Source organism: Gadus chalcogrammus, chromosome 9 (assembly GCF_026213295.1).
Source record: "Gadus chalcogrammus isolate NIFS_2021 chromosome 9, NIFS_Gcha_1.0, whole genome shotgun sequence".
Taxonomy (NCBI): Eukaryota; Metazoa; Chordata; class Actinopteri; order Gadiformes; family Gadidae; genus Gadus; species Gadus chalcogrammus.
Genome location: NC_079420.1, coordinates 8,070,519 through 8,088,018, shown reverse-complemented (window position 1 = coordinate 8,088,018; position 17,500 = coordinate 8,070,519). Strand labels below are relative to the sequence as shown.

At 43.7% G+C, this 17,500-nt stretch overlaps 1 protein-coding gene across 1 annotated transcript in view; it reads right to left on the bottom strand.

Moving 5' to 3' along the window:
- The window catches only part of LOC130388591 (pleckstrin homology domain-containing family A member 5-like), a 67,364-nt gene extending 60,346 nt beyond the window's left edge, over nucleotides 1-7,018 (bottom strand). Inside the window, exons 1-3 of the mRNA XM_056597963.1 lie at nucleotides 6,614-7,018; nucleotides 6,451-6,527; nucleotides 5,532-5,589 (exon numbers count right to left, since the gene is read on the bottom strand). Of these exons, the coding sequence (XP_056453938.1) occupies nucleotides 5,532-5,589; nucleotides 6,451-6,527; nucleotides 6,614-6,705 (227 nt within the window). The 5' untranslated portion in view covers nucleotides 6,706-7,018. The remainder of the gene's footprint in view (nucleotides 1-5,531; nucleotides 5,590-6,450; nucleotides 6,528-6,613) is intronic.
- Nucleotides 7,019-17,500: the final 10,482 nt, after the last annotated feature.

The following is a 17,500-nucleotide window of genomic DNA, read 5'->3' as shown; positions in this document are numbered from 1 at the left end:
ATAAAGCTGAATGGCTTAGTAGTGCAGGAGCAGTTTAAGGACCCAGTGGACTTTTTCTCTGCCAGACATTCTTCACTACCTGCTGGGTCGGAGCTGTGGTCGTACCCTAGCGGTGGGACCAAGGGGGGCGGTGACGGTGAACGGTGATTGGTGATGTAAACAACCGTCACCAGAATCAAGGTGCACGATTTTTCAATATCCATCCAAGCACACAATGGTCTGAGAGCTTACAGAGGATACAAAAACAAAGACAGACCTAGTTGATTCATAGCAAATGCAATAGCAATAAGCCAGTTCTTTGGCCGGATGGTGGCCGAGCATTCTAGAAGGAATTAAAAACAGCAGAGCACAGGAGCCTGACCTGACCTGAGCTGCCGATTCCCAGAGGAAACTGCACTAATCAGCGTAGGTCTGCAGCAGCCATTGATATCAGAAGCTCTCTTACATGCATGAATACACACACACACACAAACACACACGCACCAAAAACAACGACAGCAGACGTTTTAAACTTAAGGTAAAAAACACAATCCACTAGCAGTTTGCTCGAGGTACAGGCCAGATGGCAAAGACCCCCACTGAGACTTAAATACGTGAGCGCTGTCTTAGCAGCCCAAAGCAGCCTGCCTGCCTGTCTGTCTGTCTGCCCCCCACCCTCCCATCCGTCCCTTCTCCTCAGGCATTAGAGAGACTGACAGACAGAATGGATGATCCACAAACCCAAATCTACCGTTTCTCATCTTGTATCATACCTCCAACATGAGCTGTTTGTGTGTGAGACTGGGAGGGAGAGAGAGAGGGAGGAAGGGAGGGAGGGAGGGAGGGAAGGAGTCAGTGAGTCAGCATCCACAGACATATGATCCTCCCCCCTTTTAGGGGTGGAGGATCTGAAGGACTGAATACTCGACCCTGAAAGCAAAACTTAACCTTCTTCTCCGGGTCACTCCCTAGTGATGGAGCTTTCAGTCACCTTATTGTGAAAGTGTTTTCAGATAGCTGTCGCTTGCTATAGGCTGCACTTGTTTAGTACAGTAGTAGCCCCCCCTGTAGCCCACGTGGGTAGGGGGTCGCATATGGTTCCTAGTTAAGCTTACGATTTACTATTTAACCATTTAGCAGATGCTTTGATCCAAAGCGACTTACAGTGAATTCAGACAGATACATAGAAGTGCTTAAGGAAAGTAGGCCTTAGGGAATCTTGATCAAGGATGACATTGGGATAAACCCAGTACCTTTCAGCTGGGAGTCGTACACCCGAGCCAACATTTAGGATGGATACAATATGGTTAGGGAACACATTATTATGTCATGTGGATGCTAAATTTAAGGTTACCGGGATCTAGGTTAATTGCTCCGACTCTGCAGCAGCGCAGAGAAATGTCATGTCTCGTTTTCTCGGCAAGCCTCGCTTTTTGAAGGTGGGTGGGAAGAGCTTTTATCTTCAAAATTGAGTCGGAAGATAGCTTGATACAGCAAATCGTGCACCTTTGTGTTGAATATAAACGAAATATACAATATATGTTGGGAAATTTCTATCATAAACCTGGTTAGCAACCGTTTGTAACAGTGCAAGGGAATGATCATCTACAAAGAGCTATGCATGCAATGTCCATTGCTCTGCGCTTCCTACCTGAATTGACCACAAGTCTTTAAAATGAAGACAGTGCAAGTACCATACACAGTCTGGATCCCAGGAGATTACAAAAGCTGTCTGATAGGCCACCTCGTGCAAGTGCCTCATTTCTCTCGGGTCAACGGCATGTCTCATTCAATCAATGCACTTGGCAGATATCCCAAATGCCAACCACATAACATCAAATGATAAACAGTTGCGTTTAAGTGAAGACGACAGGCAGAGCACCAATTGACTAATCCATAAGAGGATTGCATTCGGAAACAAAATTGTACTAAGATGCTTTGAGTAGTAATCATATCATTCAATAGGAGGATTCAATATTGATCCACCCAGCAACAAAAAGCACCCAGGACGTACTTATAAAGTGCACTCAGACAACATTCAACAATCTCCCCAATCTATAAGTAATCCACTACCGAGACTTTTAACAAAAATTGGCCCCAATTGTCACCATCGTCATCTTCTGTGGTCTACGATGCATAATTCAGCAGCGGAAATCCAGAAATACAAAACCTAATGAATATCATGTCTCAGCACTAGGCTGGCGGACATTTTGATGTCGCAATTTACACAAAGGAGTTGTCAGGAGAGCAAAAGAATGTACTTCAAGACAAGATCCATGTCTCCAGGAGATGAACCAAAATACAGCCTGAATAATTAGCCAGCAGTCGTTCTGATCATTTAAAAGCACAGTCTGTCTTGAGACGGTGCCTCATTACTTGAAGCTTAGCCATTCGTAACAATGGGAGATAGCTGTTATTATTCAAGGGAATATGAAGTGACAAGGGCACAGGCTGGAGAGACCAACAGTGACACGACTACAAAGCATCTGAATCTGCAATATAGATGAAGCCAGAGCCTACCATTCCTGAACATGATAAGATGCTTGGTATACATAAGGCTTTATGCTAATGTTTCATTATGCTAATGTCTCGCAATGTATGCTATTCATTGCGAGACACATTTAGGAGGAGTGTAACAGTAATGTTGAACAAATACAGTAATTCTTAGTTAGTGTTCAGAGCACATCACTTCTGAGCATAGCCAACAATACGGGCATTGGAAAGAATTAAATCAATGACGTACAATAATACTTATTTCTAATTATACATCGTGTTATCTATATCAATCCTGGTTTTGCAGTACATTCAAAAAGCATATGCCACTCAGCTGCATTGTATTTCAGTGTAGGGCTTAGTGCTCAGCTGCTGTAAATGTGAAAATCCCATAGAACCTCAAAAGCAATGTATCTAGGTACATCATTAAAGGGAAAATAAGTATTTGTCTGTACAAACCCATTAATGGGATGTATTTCATTAATGGTTAATGTTTTATTTAATTTAGATACTAGACATTCATCAATGTCTATCTCACTCTCCATGCTGTCCTGGGATGCCTCTCGGTTGTGTATGCGTGCATGCGTGTGCATGTTTGCGTGCGTGTGTGTGTGTGTGTGTGTGTTTGTGCGTGCGTGAGTGCGGGGTTGTTTGCTTGAGTGTCGGCCTATGCTTACATGTGCTCTTATAACATGGACGCAATTAAGTCGGGACAAGCCTACTCTTGTGATGTCGTAACAAGCTAGTCATAAAACACTCAGTATTATTGCACACTGGGCAGGTGCTATTGCAAGGTCACGGTTCGCTGATGTTTAACCCCCCCCTGGGCCGGGGGCTGAGGCGCAAGGTGTTGGCACATGACACAGCCTCTCCACAAAACTAAAAGAATTAGAGGCCGTATTTGCAGCATGACCACCCACAATATAACCTGGGAACAGAGTGGCGGATTGCGAAGGAAGACTCACAGGGAGTGATTTGATCAAACATCTGCGTCGACCTCCATTCATTCACAATCCCATAAAGGAATCAAATCTCGCAGATGAGTCAGGCCTTCCTCGCACACTGTCACACCAGCACCCAGACCCCCACACGCTCCCCATTGAGAACACATCCAATCAGAGAGAGAGGCTATGTCAGCACAATCTGCTCATTGAAGCCCATGCTGTGTACCCCAACAGCAACAGCTTAAAGCTATGTAGCTAGCCTTTATATGGATCCAAGTGCGGTCATACGGCTTGGATTCAGGCAGCTTGTTTTTCCAAAAAAGACATCGGGCAAGTGACGAGATACAAAATAAAAACAAAGTGTAAGCAAACTGAAAAGGCTATAATATTGTGGAACAGCATTACCCTGTTCACTATGAGGGGTAGGTCATTAAAATAACTGGTGCTGGAGGATTTTCAGAGGATTTACTTGGCAGCTTCTCACAGTGCCTGGACAGATGTGGAGCTCTGTCAGAGATAGTTATGAGCCGAAATTGTCAACACCCGCCATATTAGAACAATGATCGCATTAAATTCGGAGAAGCTGGATTGATGACTCAACAACAAGCAACAAACAACAAACATCAAACACCTTAGCCACATGTTTGAAGTACCTTGAAGATCCTCAAGAAATCTGGGGTAGAAATTCCATCTCCATTGATGATCCCAGCAAAAGAACATCTCAGCTTCCTGTTTCAACTCCATTGATAGCTCCATCAGGCACAAGCTCCCACTCCATTGATTGTTCTAAAGAGCATCTCAGCTACGGCTTTCAACTACATTGATAGTGCCACAGACCCAGTACATGAGATGAAGAGGAAGACTGCTGATTGCCCTTATAAGGACTCCTGGGGGATACCTACATCGCCATGTTGAACCACAGAGGGGAACAAACAAAGGGACAACAGAGACAAACCGTTAGGTAAACATCGCTGTGGCTTGTGCTAACCACACCGAGGTTAAACCAAGTTCCCGGTTACTACAGCGACCCTTGTTGGGTCAAACCTAGTGCAGCCTCCCCTCTCCTTCAGACAAACACAACCTCACACATTGTCTGCACACCACGGCCAACAGCTTGAAGGAATCTCAATAGCACCTTGTAATTACTCACACTGACTCACAACATCGTGCTGTTTGCAAAGTCTACCCCAGACAACATCCCCCGTGCAAGTCTGAGTAGTGTGGCAGACGCACAACGTTCAATTAATGACCGGTGGGTGAGCAGTGTGTTTGTTTTGCACGGAGGAGGCCGTGATTTAGAAGGGGAATATGACATTATTGACTCCCTCTCCCTCTCACAGTCTGAATACCCTCCACGGGGTTCTCTGAATCTGCTCCTGTGTGCCATGCAGGCACAGGGACTTAGTGGATGAAAAGAAACAATATATTAGGGGAACATACTGTGTGACTCTAATCTTCTTACGGAGAAGGCATTTGTGTATGTTGCCAAACAGAATCACACAAGGCTCTGAAGGCCCGTGCTGAAATGTGTTGTGAACAATATGTTGGAAATACAACCGATTTTTAATCTCATCTATTCTCAGCAGCCAGCTGAGGAATCAGTGTTGACAGTGACAATCCTTCAACGCTATCACAAGAGCAGGTGGTATAGTAGGAAGGACAACTTCTGAATCATGTGGGTCAACCAGATAAACGTGGCTCATATGCACTTGACAAAAAACAATATGATTATACAGATAATTATAATGACATTGTGTTATTATAATAATACGTTAATCATGCAATTCAAACAAACATCACTGCCCTACTGGCAAACGGAGAGAGGATCAACAAGGGACAGACACAGAAAAGTTTGAAAGCCTTGGGGACGAAAAGTACTAGTAGTCTACACTACGCCCAAATATATGTGGAGCGACCATGTAATGATTAACTAACGAGGTGCAGTGCAGGCAAAGGAGCTTTCAGGTCCCTAGTAGGAAAAGTACATGGTGCTTCCCATTTGAATTGGAACCCGTGTCGTCGTGCTGCTCAGAAGGCATGGGGGTGTTCTTTTATGAATCCCGGTGACATAATAACCTGATGATAACGAGAAGGACGCAGTGCTTTCAGACTTACTTGATGAAACATCGTGCTCCCTCGAAAGTGAATCCTTCTTCCCACCCCGTCGGTAGGTCTGTTTTTAGGGAGGGTCATGCCAAAACAGAGGGGGGGTGGGGGGGGGGGAGAGAGAGAGAGAGAGAGAGAGAGAGAGAGAGAGAGAGAGAGAGAGAGAGAGAGAGAGAAAAAACGGTGAATGACCTGCCATGCTGGCTGTCAAACATGCAGATATTCACAGCGCACTCACTAAAAAGCGCTGCGGTGATTTTTTTCGGGTTCTGGCATTCAGTAAAGCATAAGAATGAGCCATTAAATTGAATTTGACGTTGAAGTGGACAGGACTTACGAATCGAGATAAATATATTGACTCACATGCGCTAGCTCACTATTCAGCAGCTGTTGCTGGATCACTGTCAAAGCAGTGATCCAACAACGGTGCCGCTAAAGCCCACAGTAGCTCACTAGAGCAGGGGGCTCTATTTAACGACATCACGGCATGCTTATAGTATATAGAGGTTGTATATTACCGATTCTTTATTGTGTTCTATATATTATGCTCTGTATATTATGCTCTCTCAGTGAACACACATTCTATATCCACCTGTACGGGTATTTTTAATGTATATATAATTGTTATCTTTCTCAGTGTAAGTCTACCCGGAGGTGAAGTTGGACGTTGTACCTCGCCAATATAAGTGTCAAACTTCGGAAGGGGCGATCAAAGTGGCACCTTGGCAGAGGTGGTGGTGCACGAGAGACTCGATCGTCTTTTTTTGTTTTAAAGCCCGAGCGCCAAAGTCCGCTCGCGCATCTATCTTCAAAGCCCGGGGGTTCAACCGTGACAATTTCACCCTCACGGCTAGAAGTGGAAAAACGACGGCTATACCGAGTATAACGTGAGCTAAATTACCAGGTAAAGACTAGATAACACCCGTACCTGGAGTTTTCCTGTGGCCGGTGATCACCGCCTCGCCGCTCACTGGATGCAGCCAGGTTGTACTCTTGGCTTCTTCGCTGTTGGTAAGAAACGGAAAAGGCGTTACACGTTTAAAAACGGACATGGGGATATACTTTGCCCGTTTCCAAGTCCCGGTTATTACTTTACGAAGAAGACGCGTCCATCCCGCGTTACCCCGTAACTCCAGTAAGGGGGGAGGCAGGATATCCACTCGGGGTGCAGGTCCGCCGCCATGTCTAGCAGTACTGTACAGACGCGGCAGCGCGTCTCCGCCGCCGCGGCTCGTACACGGGTGCCTTGGCAACGGCGGTGGAGCCCAGGAGCCCGCTAATTTTCAGAGGCTCATGATAACTGAAATACAATTTCAGTTCGATACTTTCTATTTGATGCACGAATTTTCAGGGGATGTGCACACGTTTAAGTTCACATAAATTAGGTTTTGGTGAATCGTTTTGTTAAACGTGTTTGGATATTAGACTGAAACATAATTGAAGACTAAAAGTTTTGCAAGCAAGCCAAGTGCAAGGTGTATTGAGTAAACAAAGACGGTAAGCAGACCAAAAGAAACACACTCAAACACACGCACACACAGACCCACACACCTCCAAATCTTTTGATATTTAGGCCCCGCCTCCTGTCATTGTGCCCTGAAACTGCAGGGTCAGCCTTTCACGTCGTACAAAGGCCAGCCACCCAACACTACTCCACACCGCTTGTTTATCGGCAGCAGCATGTGGCTTTGTGTGCGGACACACCGGGTAAAATCTACTACGTGGGGGAGTGTGTGAAATATTGGAAAGCTATCCCCAGCAGGAACCCGTTGGCCATATCTGACATATGCCCAACAACAAGGTATACCACCCCTGGGAGAAACCTGAAGAGGTGTGTGTGTGTGTGTGTGTGTGTGTGTGTGTGTGTGTGTGTGTGTGTGTGTGTGTGTGTGTGTGTGTGTGTGTGTGTGTGTGTTGTGTGTGTGTGTGTGTGTGTGTGTGTGTGTGTGCGTGTGCGTGCGTGCGTGCGTGCGTGCGTGCGTGCGTGCGTGCGTGCGTGCGTGCGTGCGTGCGTGCGTGGGTGCTCTGTGCCTGGATTGCGTATGCACCTTAATCATGTATACATGTATATTGCACCTTTCCACTGAATGAATCCTTACAGTCAGCATTCATTCAGAATTGGGGATTTTCTATTTCACCATATTACCTAGAAATATAGGGATTAAGGACTTTAGGGATTATAACTAACCTGAAACCTGGCACCCAAATCACTTCAGACCAATGATTATGTGTCTTCATATTTTTCACCAGTGGAAGGCAGTTCAGAACAAAAAAAAAACGATTTGGACAGAACCAGTTTTCTATTAGGCTACTTCGTGCTTGGCCTTCTTATTGTGCCCTGAGGTTTTCATCGGCACCTTTTGACTTATGTCCTGGGTTACAAGCGTGATTCCCAAAGAAATCCCAGCTTGTTATTGAAGTGTGGATCTACTTCCAGGGCCATTCCGGGGAGTGCTATTGACTTATCTGGCAGCCTAGGGATCCAACTTTGTTCATCAATGACTCTTCTTTTGACAACTGCGAGCATTTCTCTGCTGCAGTAAGACAGTTGCCTGGATCCCCGTCTTGGTTGAAGAAGGCCTGGCGCGACTCCCAGCCAATCATGCTCTCTGGAGACAGACTAACTAAATACCCTTTATGTTCAGTAGTGAAAAGCCTTATGGACAATCCTTATCCTTTATGTCATGAAAAGCCTCCAGGACAATGGATGTTTGCTCTGCTGCGATAGCCTGTCACCAAATGCCGAGGAAGTACTTGGTGGACTTCATGTTTCATGGATTGAGTTCGAGCAGCGGACCTTTCGTAGACAGCCTCCTGAACGACACTAAAGCAGACAAATAGAACCAAAGCAATAAGGAAATAGGATAAACGACCCAGATTTGAAAAACAACAACGTTTAATATAAATCAAATAGAAGTAGCCTATAGGATTTCACCAGAACCCTAACTCTGTATTAGTTTAAGTCGTCTAATATATCACATACTCATACTCAAAATGCTAATTAATTATTGTATTAAGTAAAAAACACTAGAGAAACAGCTACCCAATCATTCACCAACTCCTACCTGCACCAGATAGAAAGATAGCCTAATAAAGTGCCTGAACATGTCAAGGCAGTAGGCAATAATTAGCCAGAGACTTCATTGCTGGGTCTGGTTAACAGTGCAAAATGTCTTCTTACATAATTGCTCTGAAACAGCGAGGCTGCGCTCGGTGGCACAGGTTAGACTTGAGGCATCAACACAGAATTTATTAGCAGGCAGCTGTTACGGCACTTTGTTCCTGTGCCAGGGTGGCAGTGGGGCTCTCTTGTCCTGACCAGAGCCTGGGAGGAGGAAGGAGGCTCCATGCATGCACTCTGACAACGTCTCCGCACGGATTAAGGTGAGGGAGGGCGGGGGGTCCTGTTTGGCAGACACCCCACTAGGGAGAGCGTGTGGCGCTTCTATCATTAGGCTGACATGCCCATGCCTGCTGTAAATCAGCCCGTGAATTAGACAAGACCCTGTAGAGGAAGGAAAGAGGAGGGATACTGGGTGCACCATGGCATTACATGGTAGATCTTGGGCCTTTGCATATCATTCATTGATGTGAAGAGGGTGCGAGTGAACTTTGGTGCTTTTGTGTCGTTTACCTCCATACATAACCCACCTAGACACACACAGGTTTAAGGCCTGGTCAACGGAGCAGGCAGTGGAAGTATGGTTTCATAATTACTAACTTGCTTAGTTAGTCATTAAACACAATGCACACAGGATTTGCACAATATTCGAGGAAAGGTTTTTTCCTCTTTGTCTCATTCGATTTACCTCAATGTTTATGAATCATTAATAAGGATTACGTGAATCATTAATAAGGTAAGGTAATAAGGTATAATAAGCCTAATATATAGCGATATATTCTATTAGTATATATACCGGTACACAATATCTCAATCAAACTCTGGATATTGTTTTAATCGTCTCGCTACGCTAATAAAAACAAATATACAGCTAATAAAAACAAATAAATCCCGGCAAAAATTGTTATCTAGTTTATTTTTGGAGTGTTCACGTGTAGTATATTAAAACAATTATTCACCTCAGGCTAAGGATCCGAAACACTATTCACTTTGCCTTTGGTGAATAATTGTTAATTATATATATATTTTTTTTTTCACCTAGAATGAGAAGCTAGGTAATAAAACCTGCACAGGTAAGATGAACTGACCTCATCACAACATAATCTGATTTTACATGGAACCAGAGGTTCAGCTACGATGGTGAAGGCCAGCCATGAATGCTGAGCAGGCTACGTTTCATTGTTCAACAAAACTGGGGCCTTTTCTTTGAAAGTCAGTGCAGAGGCACTGTCAAATTCTTTCATTGTGGAAGCTGCACTCAATGCGCCTGCTACTCCATTGTAATTATAAACCGTCCTATTGGCGTAGAAGGGGTTGCAATGCTCAGTAAGTTTAGCACACTGCTACTCTAAATGTGCCGCACTTTGATTTCGAACATTAGACGTATAGATTTGCAGCCTGTCCCTATTATTACTGCCCACTCATCTAATGGAGTAGATGATTAATCAAAGTCGGTTCCTGGTTAGAATATCGATCCGGGTGTTTGCCATATATACGTAAATAACCCAGAATCCCCCTGATCTCCGTTACCCACTTACACTTAATGAATTGGCTGACGTTACATTTCCTGACATGCATCTCCTACTGGTTTTCCTGTCGCCAGTCAAATCTCATGGTGTTCTAATGTGTATTTATAGTACAATAATGTCAATGAATGATGATTAATTATACACTGGCAGACATAATATTATTCCAAGATGCAGTTTATTATTTATCTGGCGTGCTATTGGTACCAAACACTCCAAGTCCACAACGGAGGAGCAGAGGCATTTAAAAATGGAATGATGAGTAAGAACAAGTGACGAAGAGAAGAAAACATACTTTTCTGATTTAAATCCGCAATAAAACCTTTTATCCTAAATTACATTTTACGGAGAGATAAAAGCAGGTCTCCATGCCTGCAAAAAAAATTAAGGCGACTTTTTTCAAATGTACAAAATGCACAGGGAGGTATCTTTATGACTGCAACTGTATCCAATGTATTCTCCTTTCATTGCATTTCAGCACTTTGTGTAATAAAGTGTCACACACTTTGTGTAATTAAGTGTTCCCTAAGTTAGTGCCTTTCATATAAATACACTTAATGATGCTATTGCCACTAAATAAGGTTGTAAACATTGCAGCACAGTAAAATCACTCACACCAAATACACAATACAAATATACATCATCATTCATTGCACAACCAATGTTGTGGATACCTCTACATGATGTCCTCCCCCCTCCCCCTCCTGACACCCATATCCTGTGTCTGATGGGAAAGAAGACCAGAATGAGAGATAGGTCATGTACTAAGGTCATGTGAGCATTGGTGGACAGTATCTAGTATTCCTATGAGAGCCAGAAAAACAGAGAAGACTTCCGCTGAGACAATTCTTTGGAAACGTCTTTGAAATAGTTTAAGGGTTATCAACAAACCATACTTTTCCATAGACCAATGTCAATGCCAACTATGATATAACATTTACTTTCAAGGGTTGTAAACAGTGAGTTTGTGTGTCACTAATAAGTGAGTTTGTGTGTATGTGTGTGTGTCTGTGTGTCTCATTTTGTGTGTCTCATTTTGTAACTTTTCAGACGCTACATAAAATAATGACAAGAGATGCTTCATGTTTGTCAAAAGCCTTGTTTTAAGTCCATCACAGACCCGATTGAGATGAATTAGCTACACGGAGAGAAGATGTATTTAAGACACTGAAGTTCAAAATAAGCACAGTAAGACAACATTCAGCAAACAAGGACCAGCCTTGGCCATAGCAGCTTACACATTTAGTTACGAACAGCTGCTCTGCTGGAAGCTATTTGTGTTCCTTCCTGAAGGTTGTAAGGACAATGCAAAACTCACCAAAATATCAGCTTTGCATGCATTACCATAAGCACCAATATGACTTAACTTCTGTTTTTACAATATACCATTGGATTCAACATACTTTGGTTAGCTTTACTCGTCGCCTGGGGCTTAAGGTTTGAAGAACTTTGTTATTGAAGGCATTAAAAAAGGTTGGTTTTGAATGATTTGCTTACATTGTCCAAGAGTCTGTTATTTAATGATCGACAAAGACTGAGAAGAAGAATCAATCACAAAACCGAACCTATTTGGTTTGAAAGACGACATAATGATATACGTGTGGGAAAAAATCTAGACGTAACCTCAGTAACAAACAGCTGTTAAAACGGAACCATATTTAGCTTTATACCGAAAGCACAACTATCTATGTATATGCTAAAGACTCAATTATAAGATTAAACCAACTCCATACTGATATGCAAACCCATCAAAAATACTGGTTTCTAACCTGCAGACATAAGAAGGTAGGCTAGTGATTGGTCAATAGGGATGTTATCTAGGAACAACCAGGGATGATACTAGGTCAATCATCTCCAATGCCAGGGACTACACACACACACACACACACACACACACACACACACACACACACACACACACACACACACACACACACACACACACACACACACAGTATTTGGCATACAAGAGTCTCTCTCTCCCTGTGTGTGTGTGTGTGTGTGTGTGTGTGTGTGTGTGTGTGTGTTGTGTGTGGTGGTGTGTGTGTTGTGTGTGTGTTGTGTGTGTGTGTGTGTGTTTGTGTGTGTGGTGTGTAAGAGTGTGTGTGTCTGCATTTGTGTGTGTGAGTGTGACACATTGGTGTATTATGCAAGTAAGAGCACAACTCAACTTTCCTAAAAAAGTCATCCAGAGGGCTTTCCTCAGTATCTTGATTTCAAACATCAGCAGGCAAGAGGACTGTGTGTGTTATTAGTAGCTGCAGGTCACCCCAAAGCAAATATTAAAACATATTATATGCAAGCGAAGGTCAGACTGGAAGGGGAGCTCTGACTGGTCCAACAACCTATAATATTTCACCATTCTTTTTAAACTTGAAGTTCCACTCATCCATGTATTTTTGCATTCCGTTATAAAAATAATCACAGCATCACTTCAAAAGAAGGATGAATATCCTTGTATCACATGAGCTGAAGCTTTCCCCTGAACAGTATTCATAACATTTAAATAAATCGTAATTTCGAAGCCCATAACCCTTGATTCTCCCCCAAGGAAATAAAATCTTGGCATGTTTTTTATCCCCATTTCATCTCAGAAATTAATTGGTTGTTTATTTTAGCCCGTGTTGATGATTGCTCTTTGTGGTCTCGAGTCACTGTCAGACTTTGGCATGAGCTTCCAATCTCAGTGGTTTTCATAAAGTTTTAGTGCTCTGTGTTATATTTATGGAGTTAAAGAGTCAATTATCCCTTAACTAAGCGCAGACACGATGCCGACCCGCCTGAATGACTGCATTGAAATGCACATTTAAATGTGTTTATTTTTGTGCACATTCAATCACATAGCGATCCCCCCCCCACACACACACACAAAACACACATACATGTACATACACACAGTCTGACCAGTGTCAGCAGCTAAGATGGGCTGTGGTGGTAAATTGGCCAGGAATCAATGAGTGGGAGTGATGGGTAATGGGAAGACTGAACCTAGTTCCTCCCCAGTCAAGGTCCAATAACCTTAAGTGTAGTACATCAACTATCAGAAAGAATGGCATTAAGACTCATTGACGGGCACGTGTTTAAACCATCGGGTCAACCAGATCGCACAGGCGGTTCTTAACACAAACTATGATGAGCAAAGGTGAACAAAGCTAAAATGCGAGTGAAACATATTTCTTGATAGTGCTTAAACAGCTCAGTTCAAATTGGTTCCCGTATCCCCGCTGCCTACTCTGGGATAACCGGCAGAGCTGCTTGAGGGAAAGTGTTCAGGAACTTTGCTAGTGTTTGGAGTTTAGTGAGTGTAGTGGCCCTCCTGGCTGCTCCTCACTGATAGGTCCAGGGCTGACCTCTGGACGTCACCCTGGGTACATCACCACCAGGCAAGGGGGTTCCCGTTGGGGGGTTTTGGGGCTTCAGGTGATTGCAGGTGGAGGATAAGAGGGGGAAGAGTTTCATGTGGAAGAGTCCTTAATCAATGGCTATCGATTCTCCACTTATCTCAAACGCAGCCGGGCTGATGAGATTCCACAAAAGCCCTGGTACAATCAGCCCTGTAGTGGTGGGAGAGAGGGAGAGAGAGAGAGAGAGAGAGAGAGAGAGAGAGAGAGAGAGAGAGAGAGAGCGAGAGCGAGAGAGAGAGAGATATGACAACAGGGTGAACACTATGCTGTTATAAATGCTGACAAAAAATACACACACGCACCCTTCCACGTATTGGTGAATAAAGCATACCATTGAGAATTTCAGACATTCATATATATATATACACCCCTGCATGCAAATATAACTAGTCACTGCTTACATTGACAGCTACCTCTCTACTATAGTACACACTTCTCAATGCTCTCTCTCTCTCTCTCTCTCTCTCTCTCTCTCTCTCTCTCTCTCTCTCTCTCTCTCCCTCTCTCTCTCTCTCTCTCTCTCTCTCTCTCTCTCTCTCTCTCTCTCTCTCTCTCACTCTCTCTCTCTCTCACACTCTCTCTCTCTCACACACTCTTTCTCACACACTCAATCTCAGTCACTCTCCTTACAGGACGATAATTAATCGGAGCTTTGTTGCCTGCATGGCACATGCTCACACACTGCCTTTGCTGTGCTCAGCAGAAAGGTCAAATAAATGACGGGGGCCCGGGTTGCCTGTAATCTGTGGGACCACACGGAGCTCCATGGAAGAAAGACCATCACATCCATCCAGTACATTATAATTCAGGACATCAGGGTGCCCTTGCAGATAGAGGTGATGGACAAGGTTAAGCTGTGGGTACAGTTCCTGAAGGGGAGATGGTGACTCTATTGCTGGTGCAATACAATGCAATGCAGTGATTGATGATAGCAGCCTCTTGGTAATAGCACCATGGACATGCCCCCCAATGCAAACACATTTAGCAGACTACGGTTTTATCTGATGAGATTTACAAGTGAGGCCGAGGAGAATTAGAGCGTACAATCAAATTGAAGCGACTATAAAAAATGTGTTGTGCACGGCCAAGTTAAAACAACAATGACAAGGAATCTGAATGCAAGGCTGGTACGATGCTGTGGATTTTATGCGCAATACATGTGCTCATACCCTCACTCAAAAATAGCTTGCATATGTTCATTAAAGACATGAGACAGGGAGAAGGAGAGATGCTGTCATACGGCTCCTCTCACCCATTGGGCACGATACCTCATGCAGTCTGATCCCTTACTACTGTGTTTACTGTGTATCGATCACACATTGTATGCCCTCAACAAAGTCTACCTGAAAATGGATTGTTTAATAAACACTTTTAAAAAAAATGATATATGGTAGCAATGGAACTCTGTTGCCATGGAGTTGGCCAAAGCGCATAGAAATCAAATGCATTCAAAGGTATCTTTAAAAGATGGCAGAATATGGCCGGCCATAACAAGTGTATCATAATTGGCATCTGCAACACACAACCAAGGAAGGAATACAATTAAAACGATTGGAGTAATAGCATCTGTGACTGCCGTGCAATTATAGCGCTTTCTGCAAATGCAAAAAAAAAGTCTAAACTCATTTGCAGATCATGAGTGCTGGGAAATACAATTAATGGATTCCTCATTGAATTAGTGAGCCATAATGAGTGTTAGTGGGAGCCCTCATGGAGGTATAGGCCGGTACTTTAGCACACTTTCTTCCTTTCAATTCACAACTAAGTTTCCCCTCACGGAAGTGATCTCAACTTCACCATTTAGTTATTTAGCTGATGACTTTATCCAAGGTAACTTGGGAGTGAATTATTCTATACATTATCATTATTAATTAGCAGGTGGGGGTTAGGCATCTTGCTAAGCCAAGGGATAGTCTTGGCTATCCCCCCCCCCCCCCGATCTCACGTCAGTATCCCACAAGAGCATGGAGCAAAATAAAAACACTATTTTGACCCGTTTGACGGCTAATAAATGCATTCTCTGAGCGGTACGAGCAGATAGGTGAGCTGGTGGAGAAGCTCCTGTTACAGATCTGACCGCTTTTTATGTCAGTTAGATGTCACACTCAGATCCTATGGCACACACACACACACACACACACACACACACACACACACCACACACACACACACACACACACACACACACACACACACACACACACACACACACACACACATGCATGCACACAAAGACATACAAAGACACACACACACACACTCACTACCTTGACTTTCATATGACATGCTAGGTGTCTAGAGAGAGGACAAGTAGGGTTATTTGTTTTGGATGTAGTGAGTAAGTTAGTGTGCACAGATGCAGGGCACTCCAGGTATTGTTGTGGTAAACAGAGAGGGTGCCAAGGAAACAGGCAAAATATCTCCCCCAAAAACAAGACGATATAATTCCCCAAAGAAATGCCAAATCCCTCCGGCTATATGCACAGATTTCAGCAAAATAGACCCAGCTTTCGCACATATTAAAAGAAGCTCATTCTCTGCATTCGAAAGTTGGCAGCTGCACAATATAAAAAATGAGGAGTAAAAATGTATTTAAGGAAATGCTTGGTAAATGCAGCTTCATAAATACATCACATTAGGGTCGCTTCACTTCAACCATTAAGCAGCACCTGAATCGACAATGATTTGGCTTGGAAAAGAGGTTACCTGTGTACATTGTACAATGAAAACCCAATCATTCCCACCAGTTTGAGGGGGGCAAGCGGTAGTAAATGTTTTTTTTTGTCCAACTCGATTTTTTGGGCATTTATTTCACCCACTGTAGGATGGAACCAGGGCTCCTCACACGCAGCCAGCCAACCCCCACCTCAGCCTTAAAGGTGTGCCTGGCTGTGTGCCATGGATCTTGTCTACTACCAAGCAACTGAATCATTAGCAGGCACTCTAGGGAATTACAAGGGAAAGACATAAGAGTTTGTTTTCTGTGACTCTGACTGACACTGGGGAATTCCCACTCTAAACCGAAGTCACTTACATTACAGAGGATGTCACCAATCTCTTAACCATTACAGGGGATACGCGGCCAATGGAGCTGCATGATCAATCCATGTTGTTTTATTGTCGAAAGCAAGACGAATGTTATGAGGGGACCCCTTTGACCCCCCATAATGTTCCTTTCAATAGAAGGTCAAAGGTCAAACCTGAATGAAATCGCATCCTAAAGTCGTTGGCAGTGAAGATGGGATGGTAGGATATATATAGATGATAGGATGAATCAAACCCTGCAGATACACACACACAGTGAAATAGCAAACGCTCTTAAACCAGCAGAGACCACTGCAGCTAATAGTCTTTGGATCAGCACTAGAAACAAATGAGATGGCTCGTATGACCACATAGAGTTCACATAATGGCTTGGTAATGAGAAGAGGTAACCAACTACCCTATCTCTGCCTCTTGATGTCTGGATATATTAAGAGATCACATTCATTACCTGGGTCCTAGTTGTTTGTTCCTTGCTTTTCCATTTTTAAATATCCGTTAGTAAGACTGAGCCCCTCCTCCCAGTTCGTCACAGACGTTCAGAATTCTAACTGGCTGTGCAGCTGTGTGACCAGCGTAGCTCGGATAGATGGGCTGCGTGGGCGGGAAGGGTTCTGGGGTTATCAATAATACAATTATTGTAAACCAAGAGAGGTACGAGCTGGCCAGCATTTTGAATTTGTAGAATGTACCAGTTATAGGATGTGACTTTATTCCAAACATTATTGAAACCTGATCGATCAGCGTTGACTCCGGGTTATTTGAAGTTGCACGCTAGCTGACATGGTACACACTTTAACACCTCTCTTGAAGATTGTTGCTTGTTCACAGGAGTGTTTTCTCCCTGCCTCCTCACAGAGACCCGCGTGTGTCGTGACTCGGTGT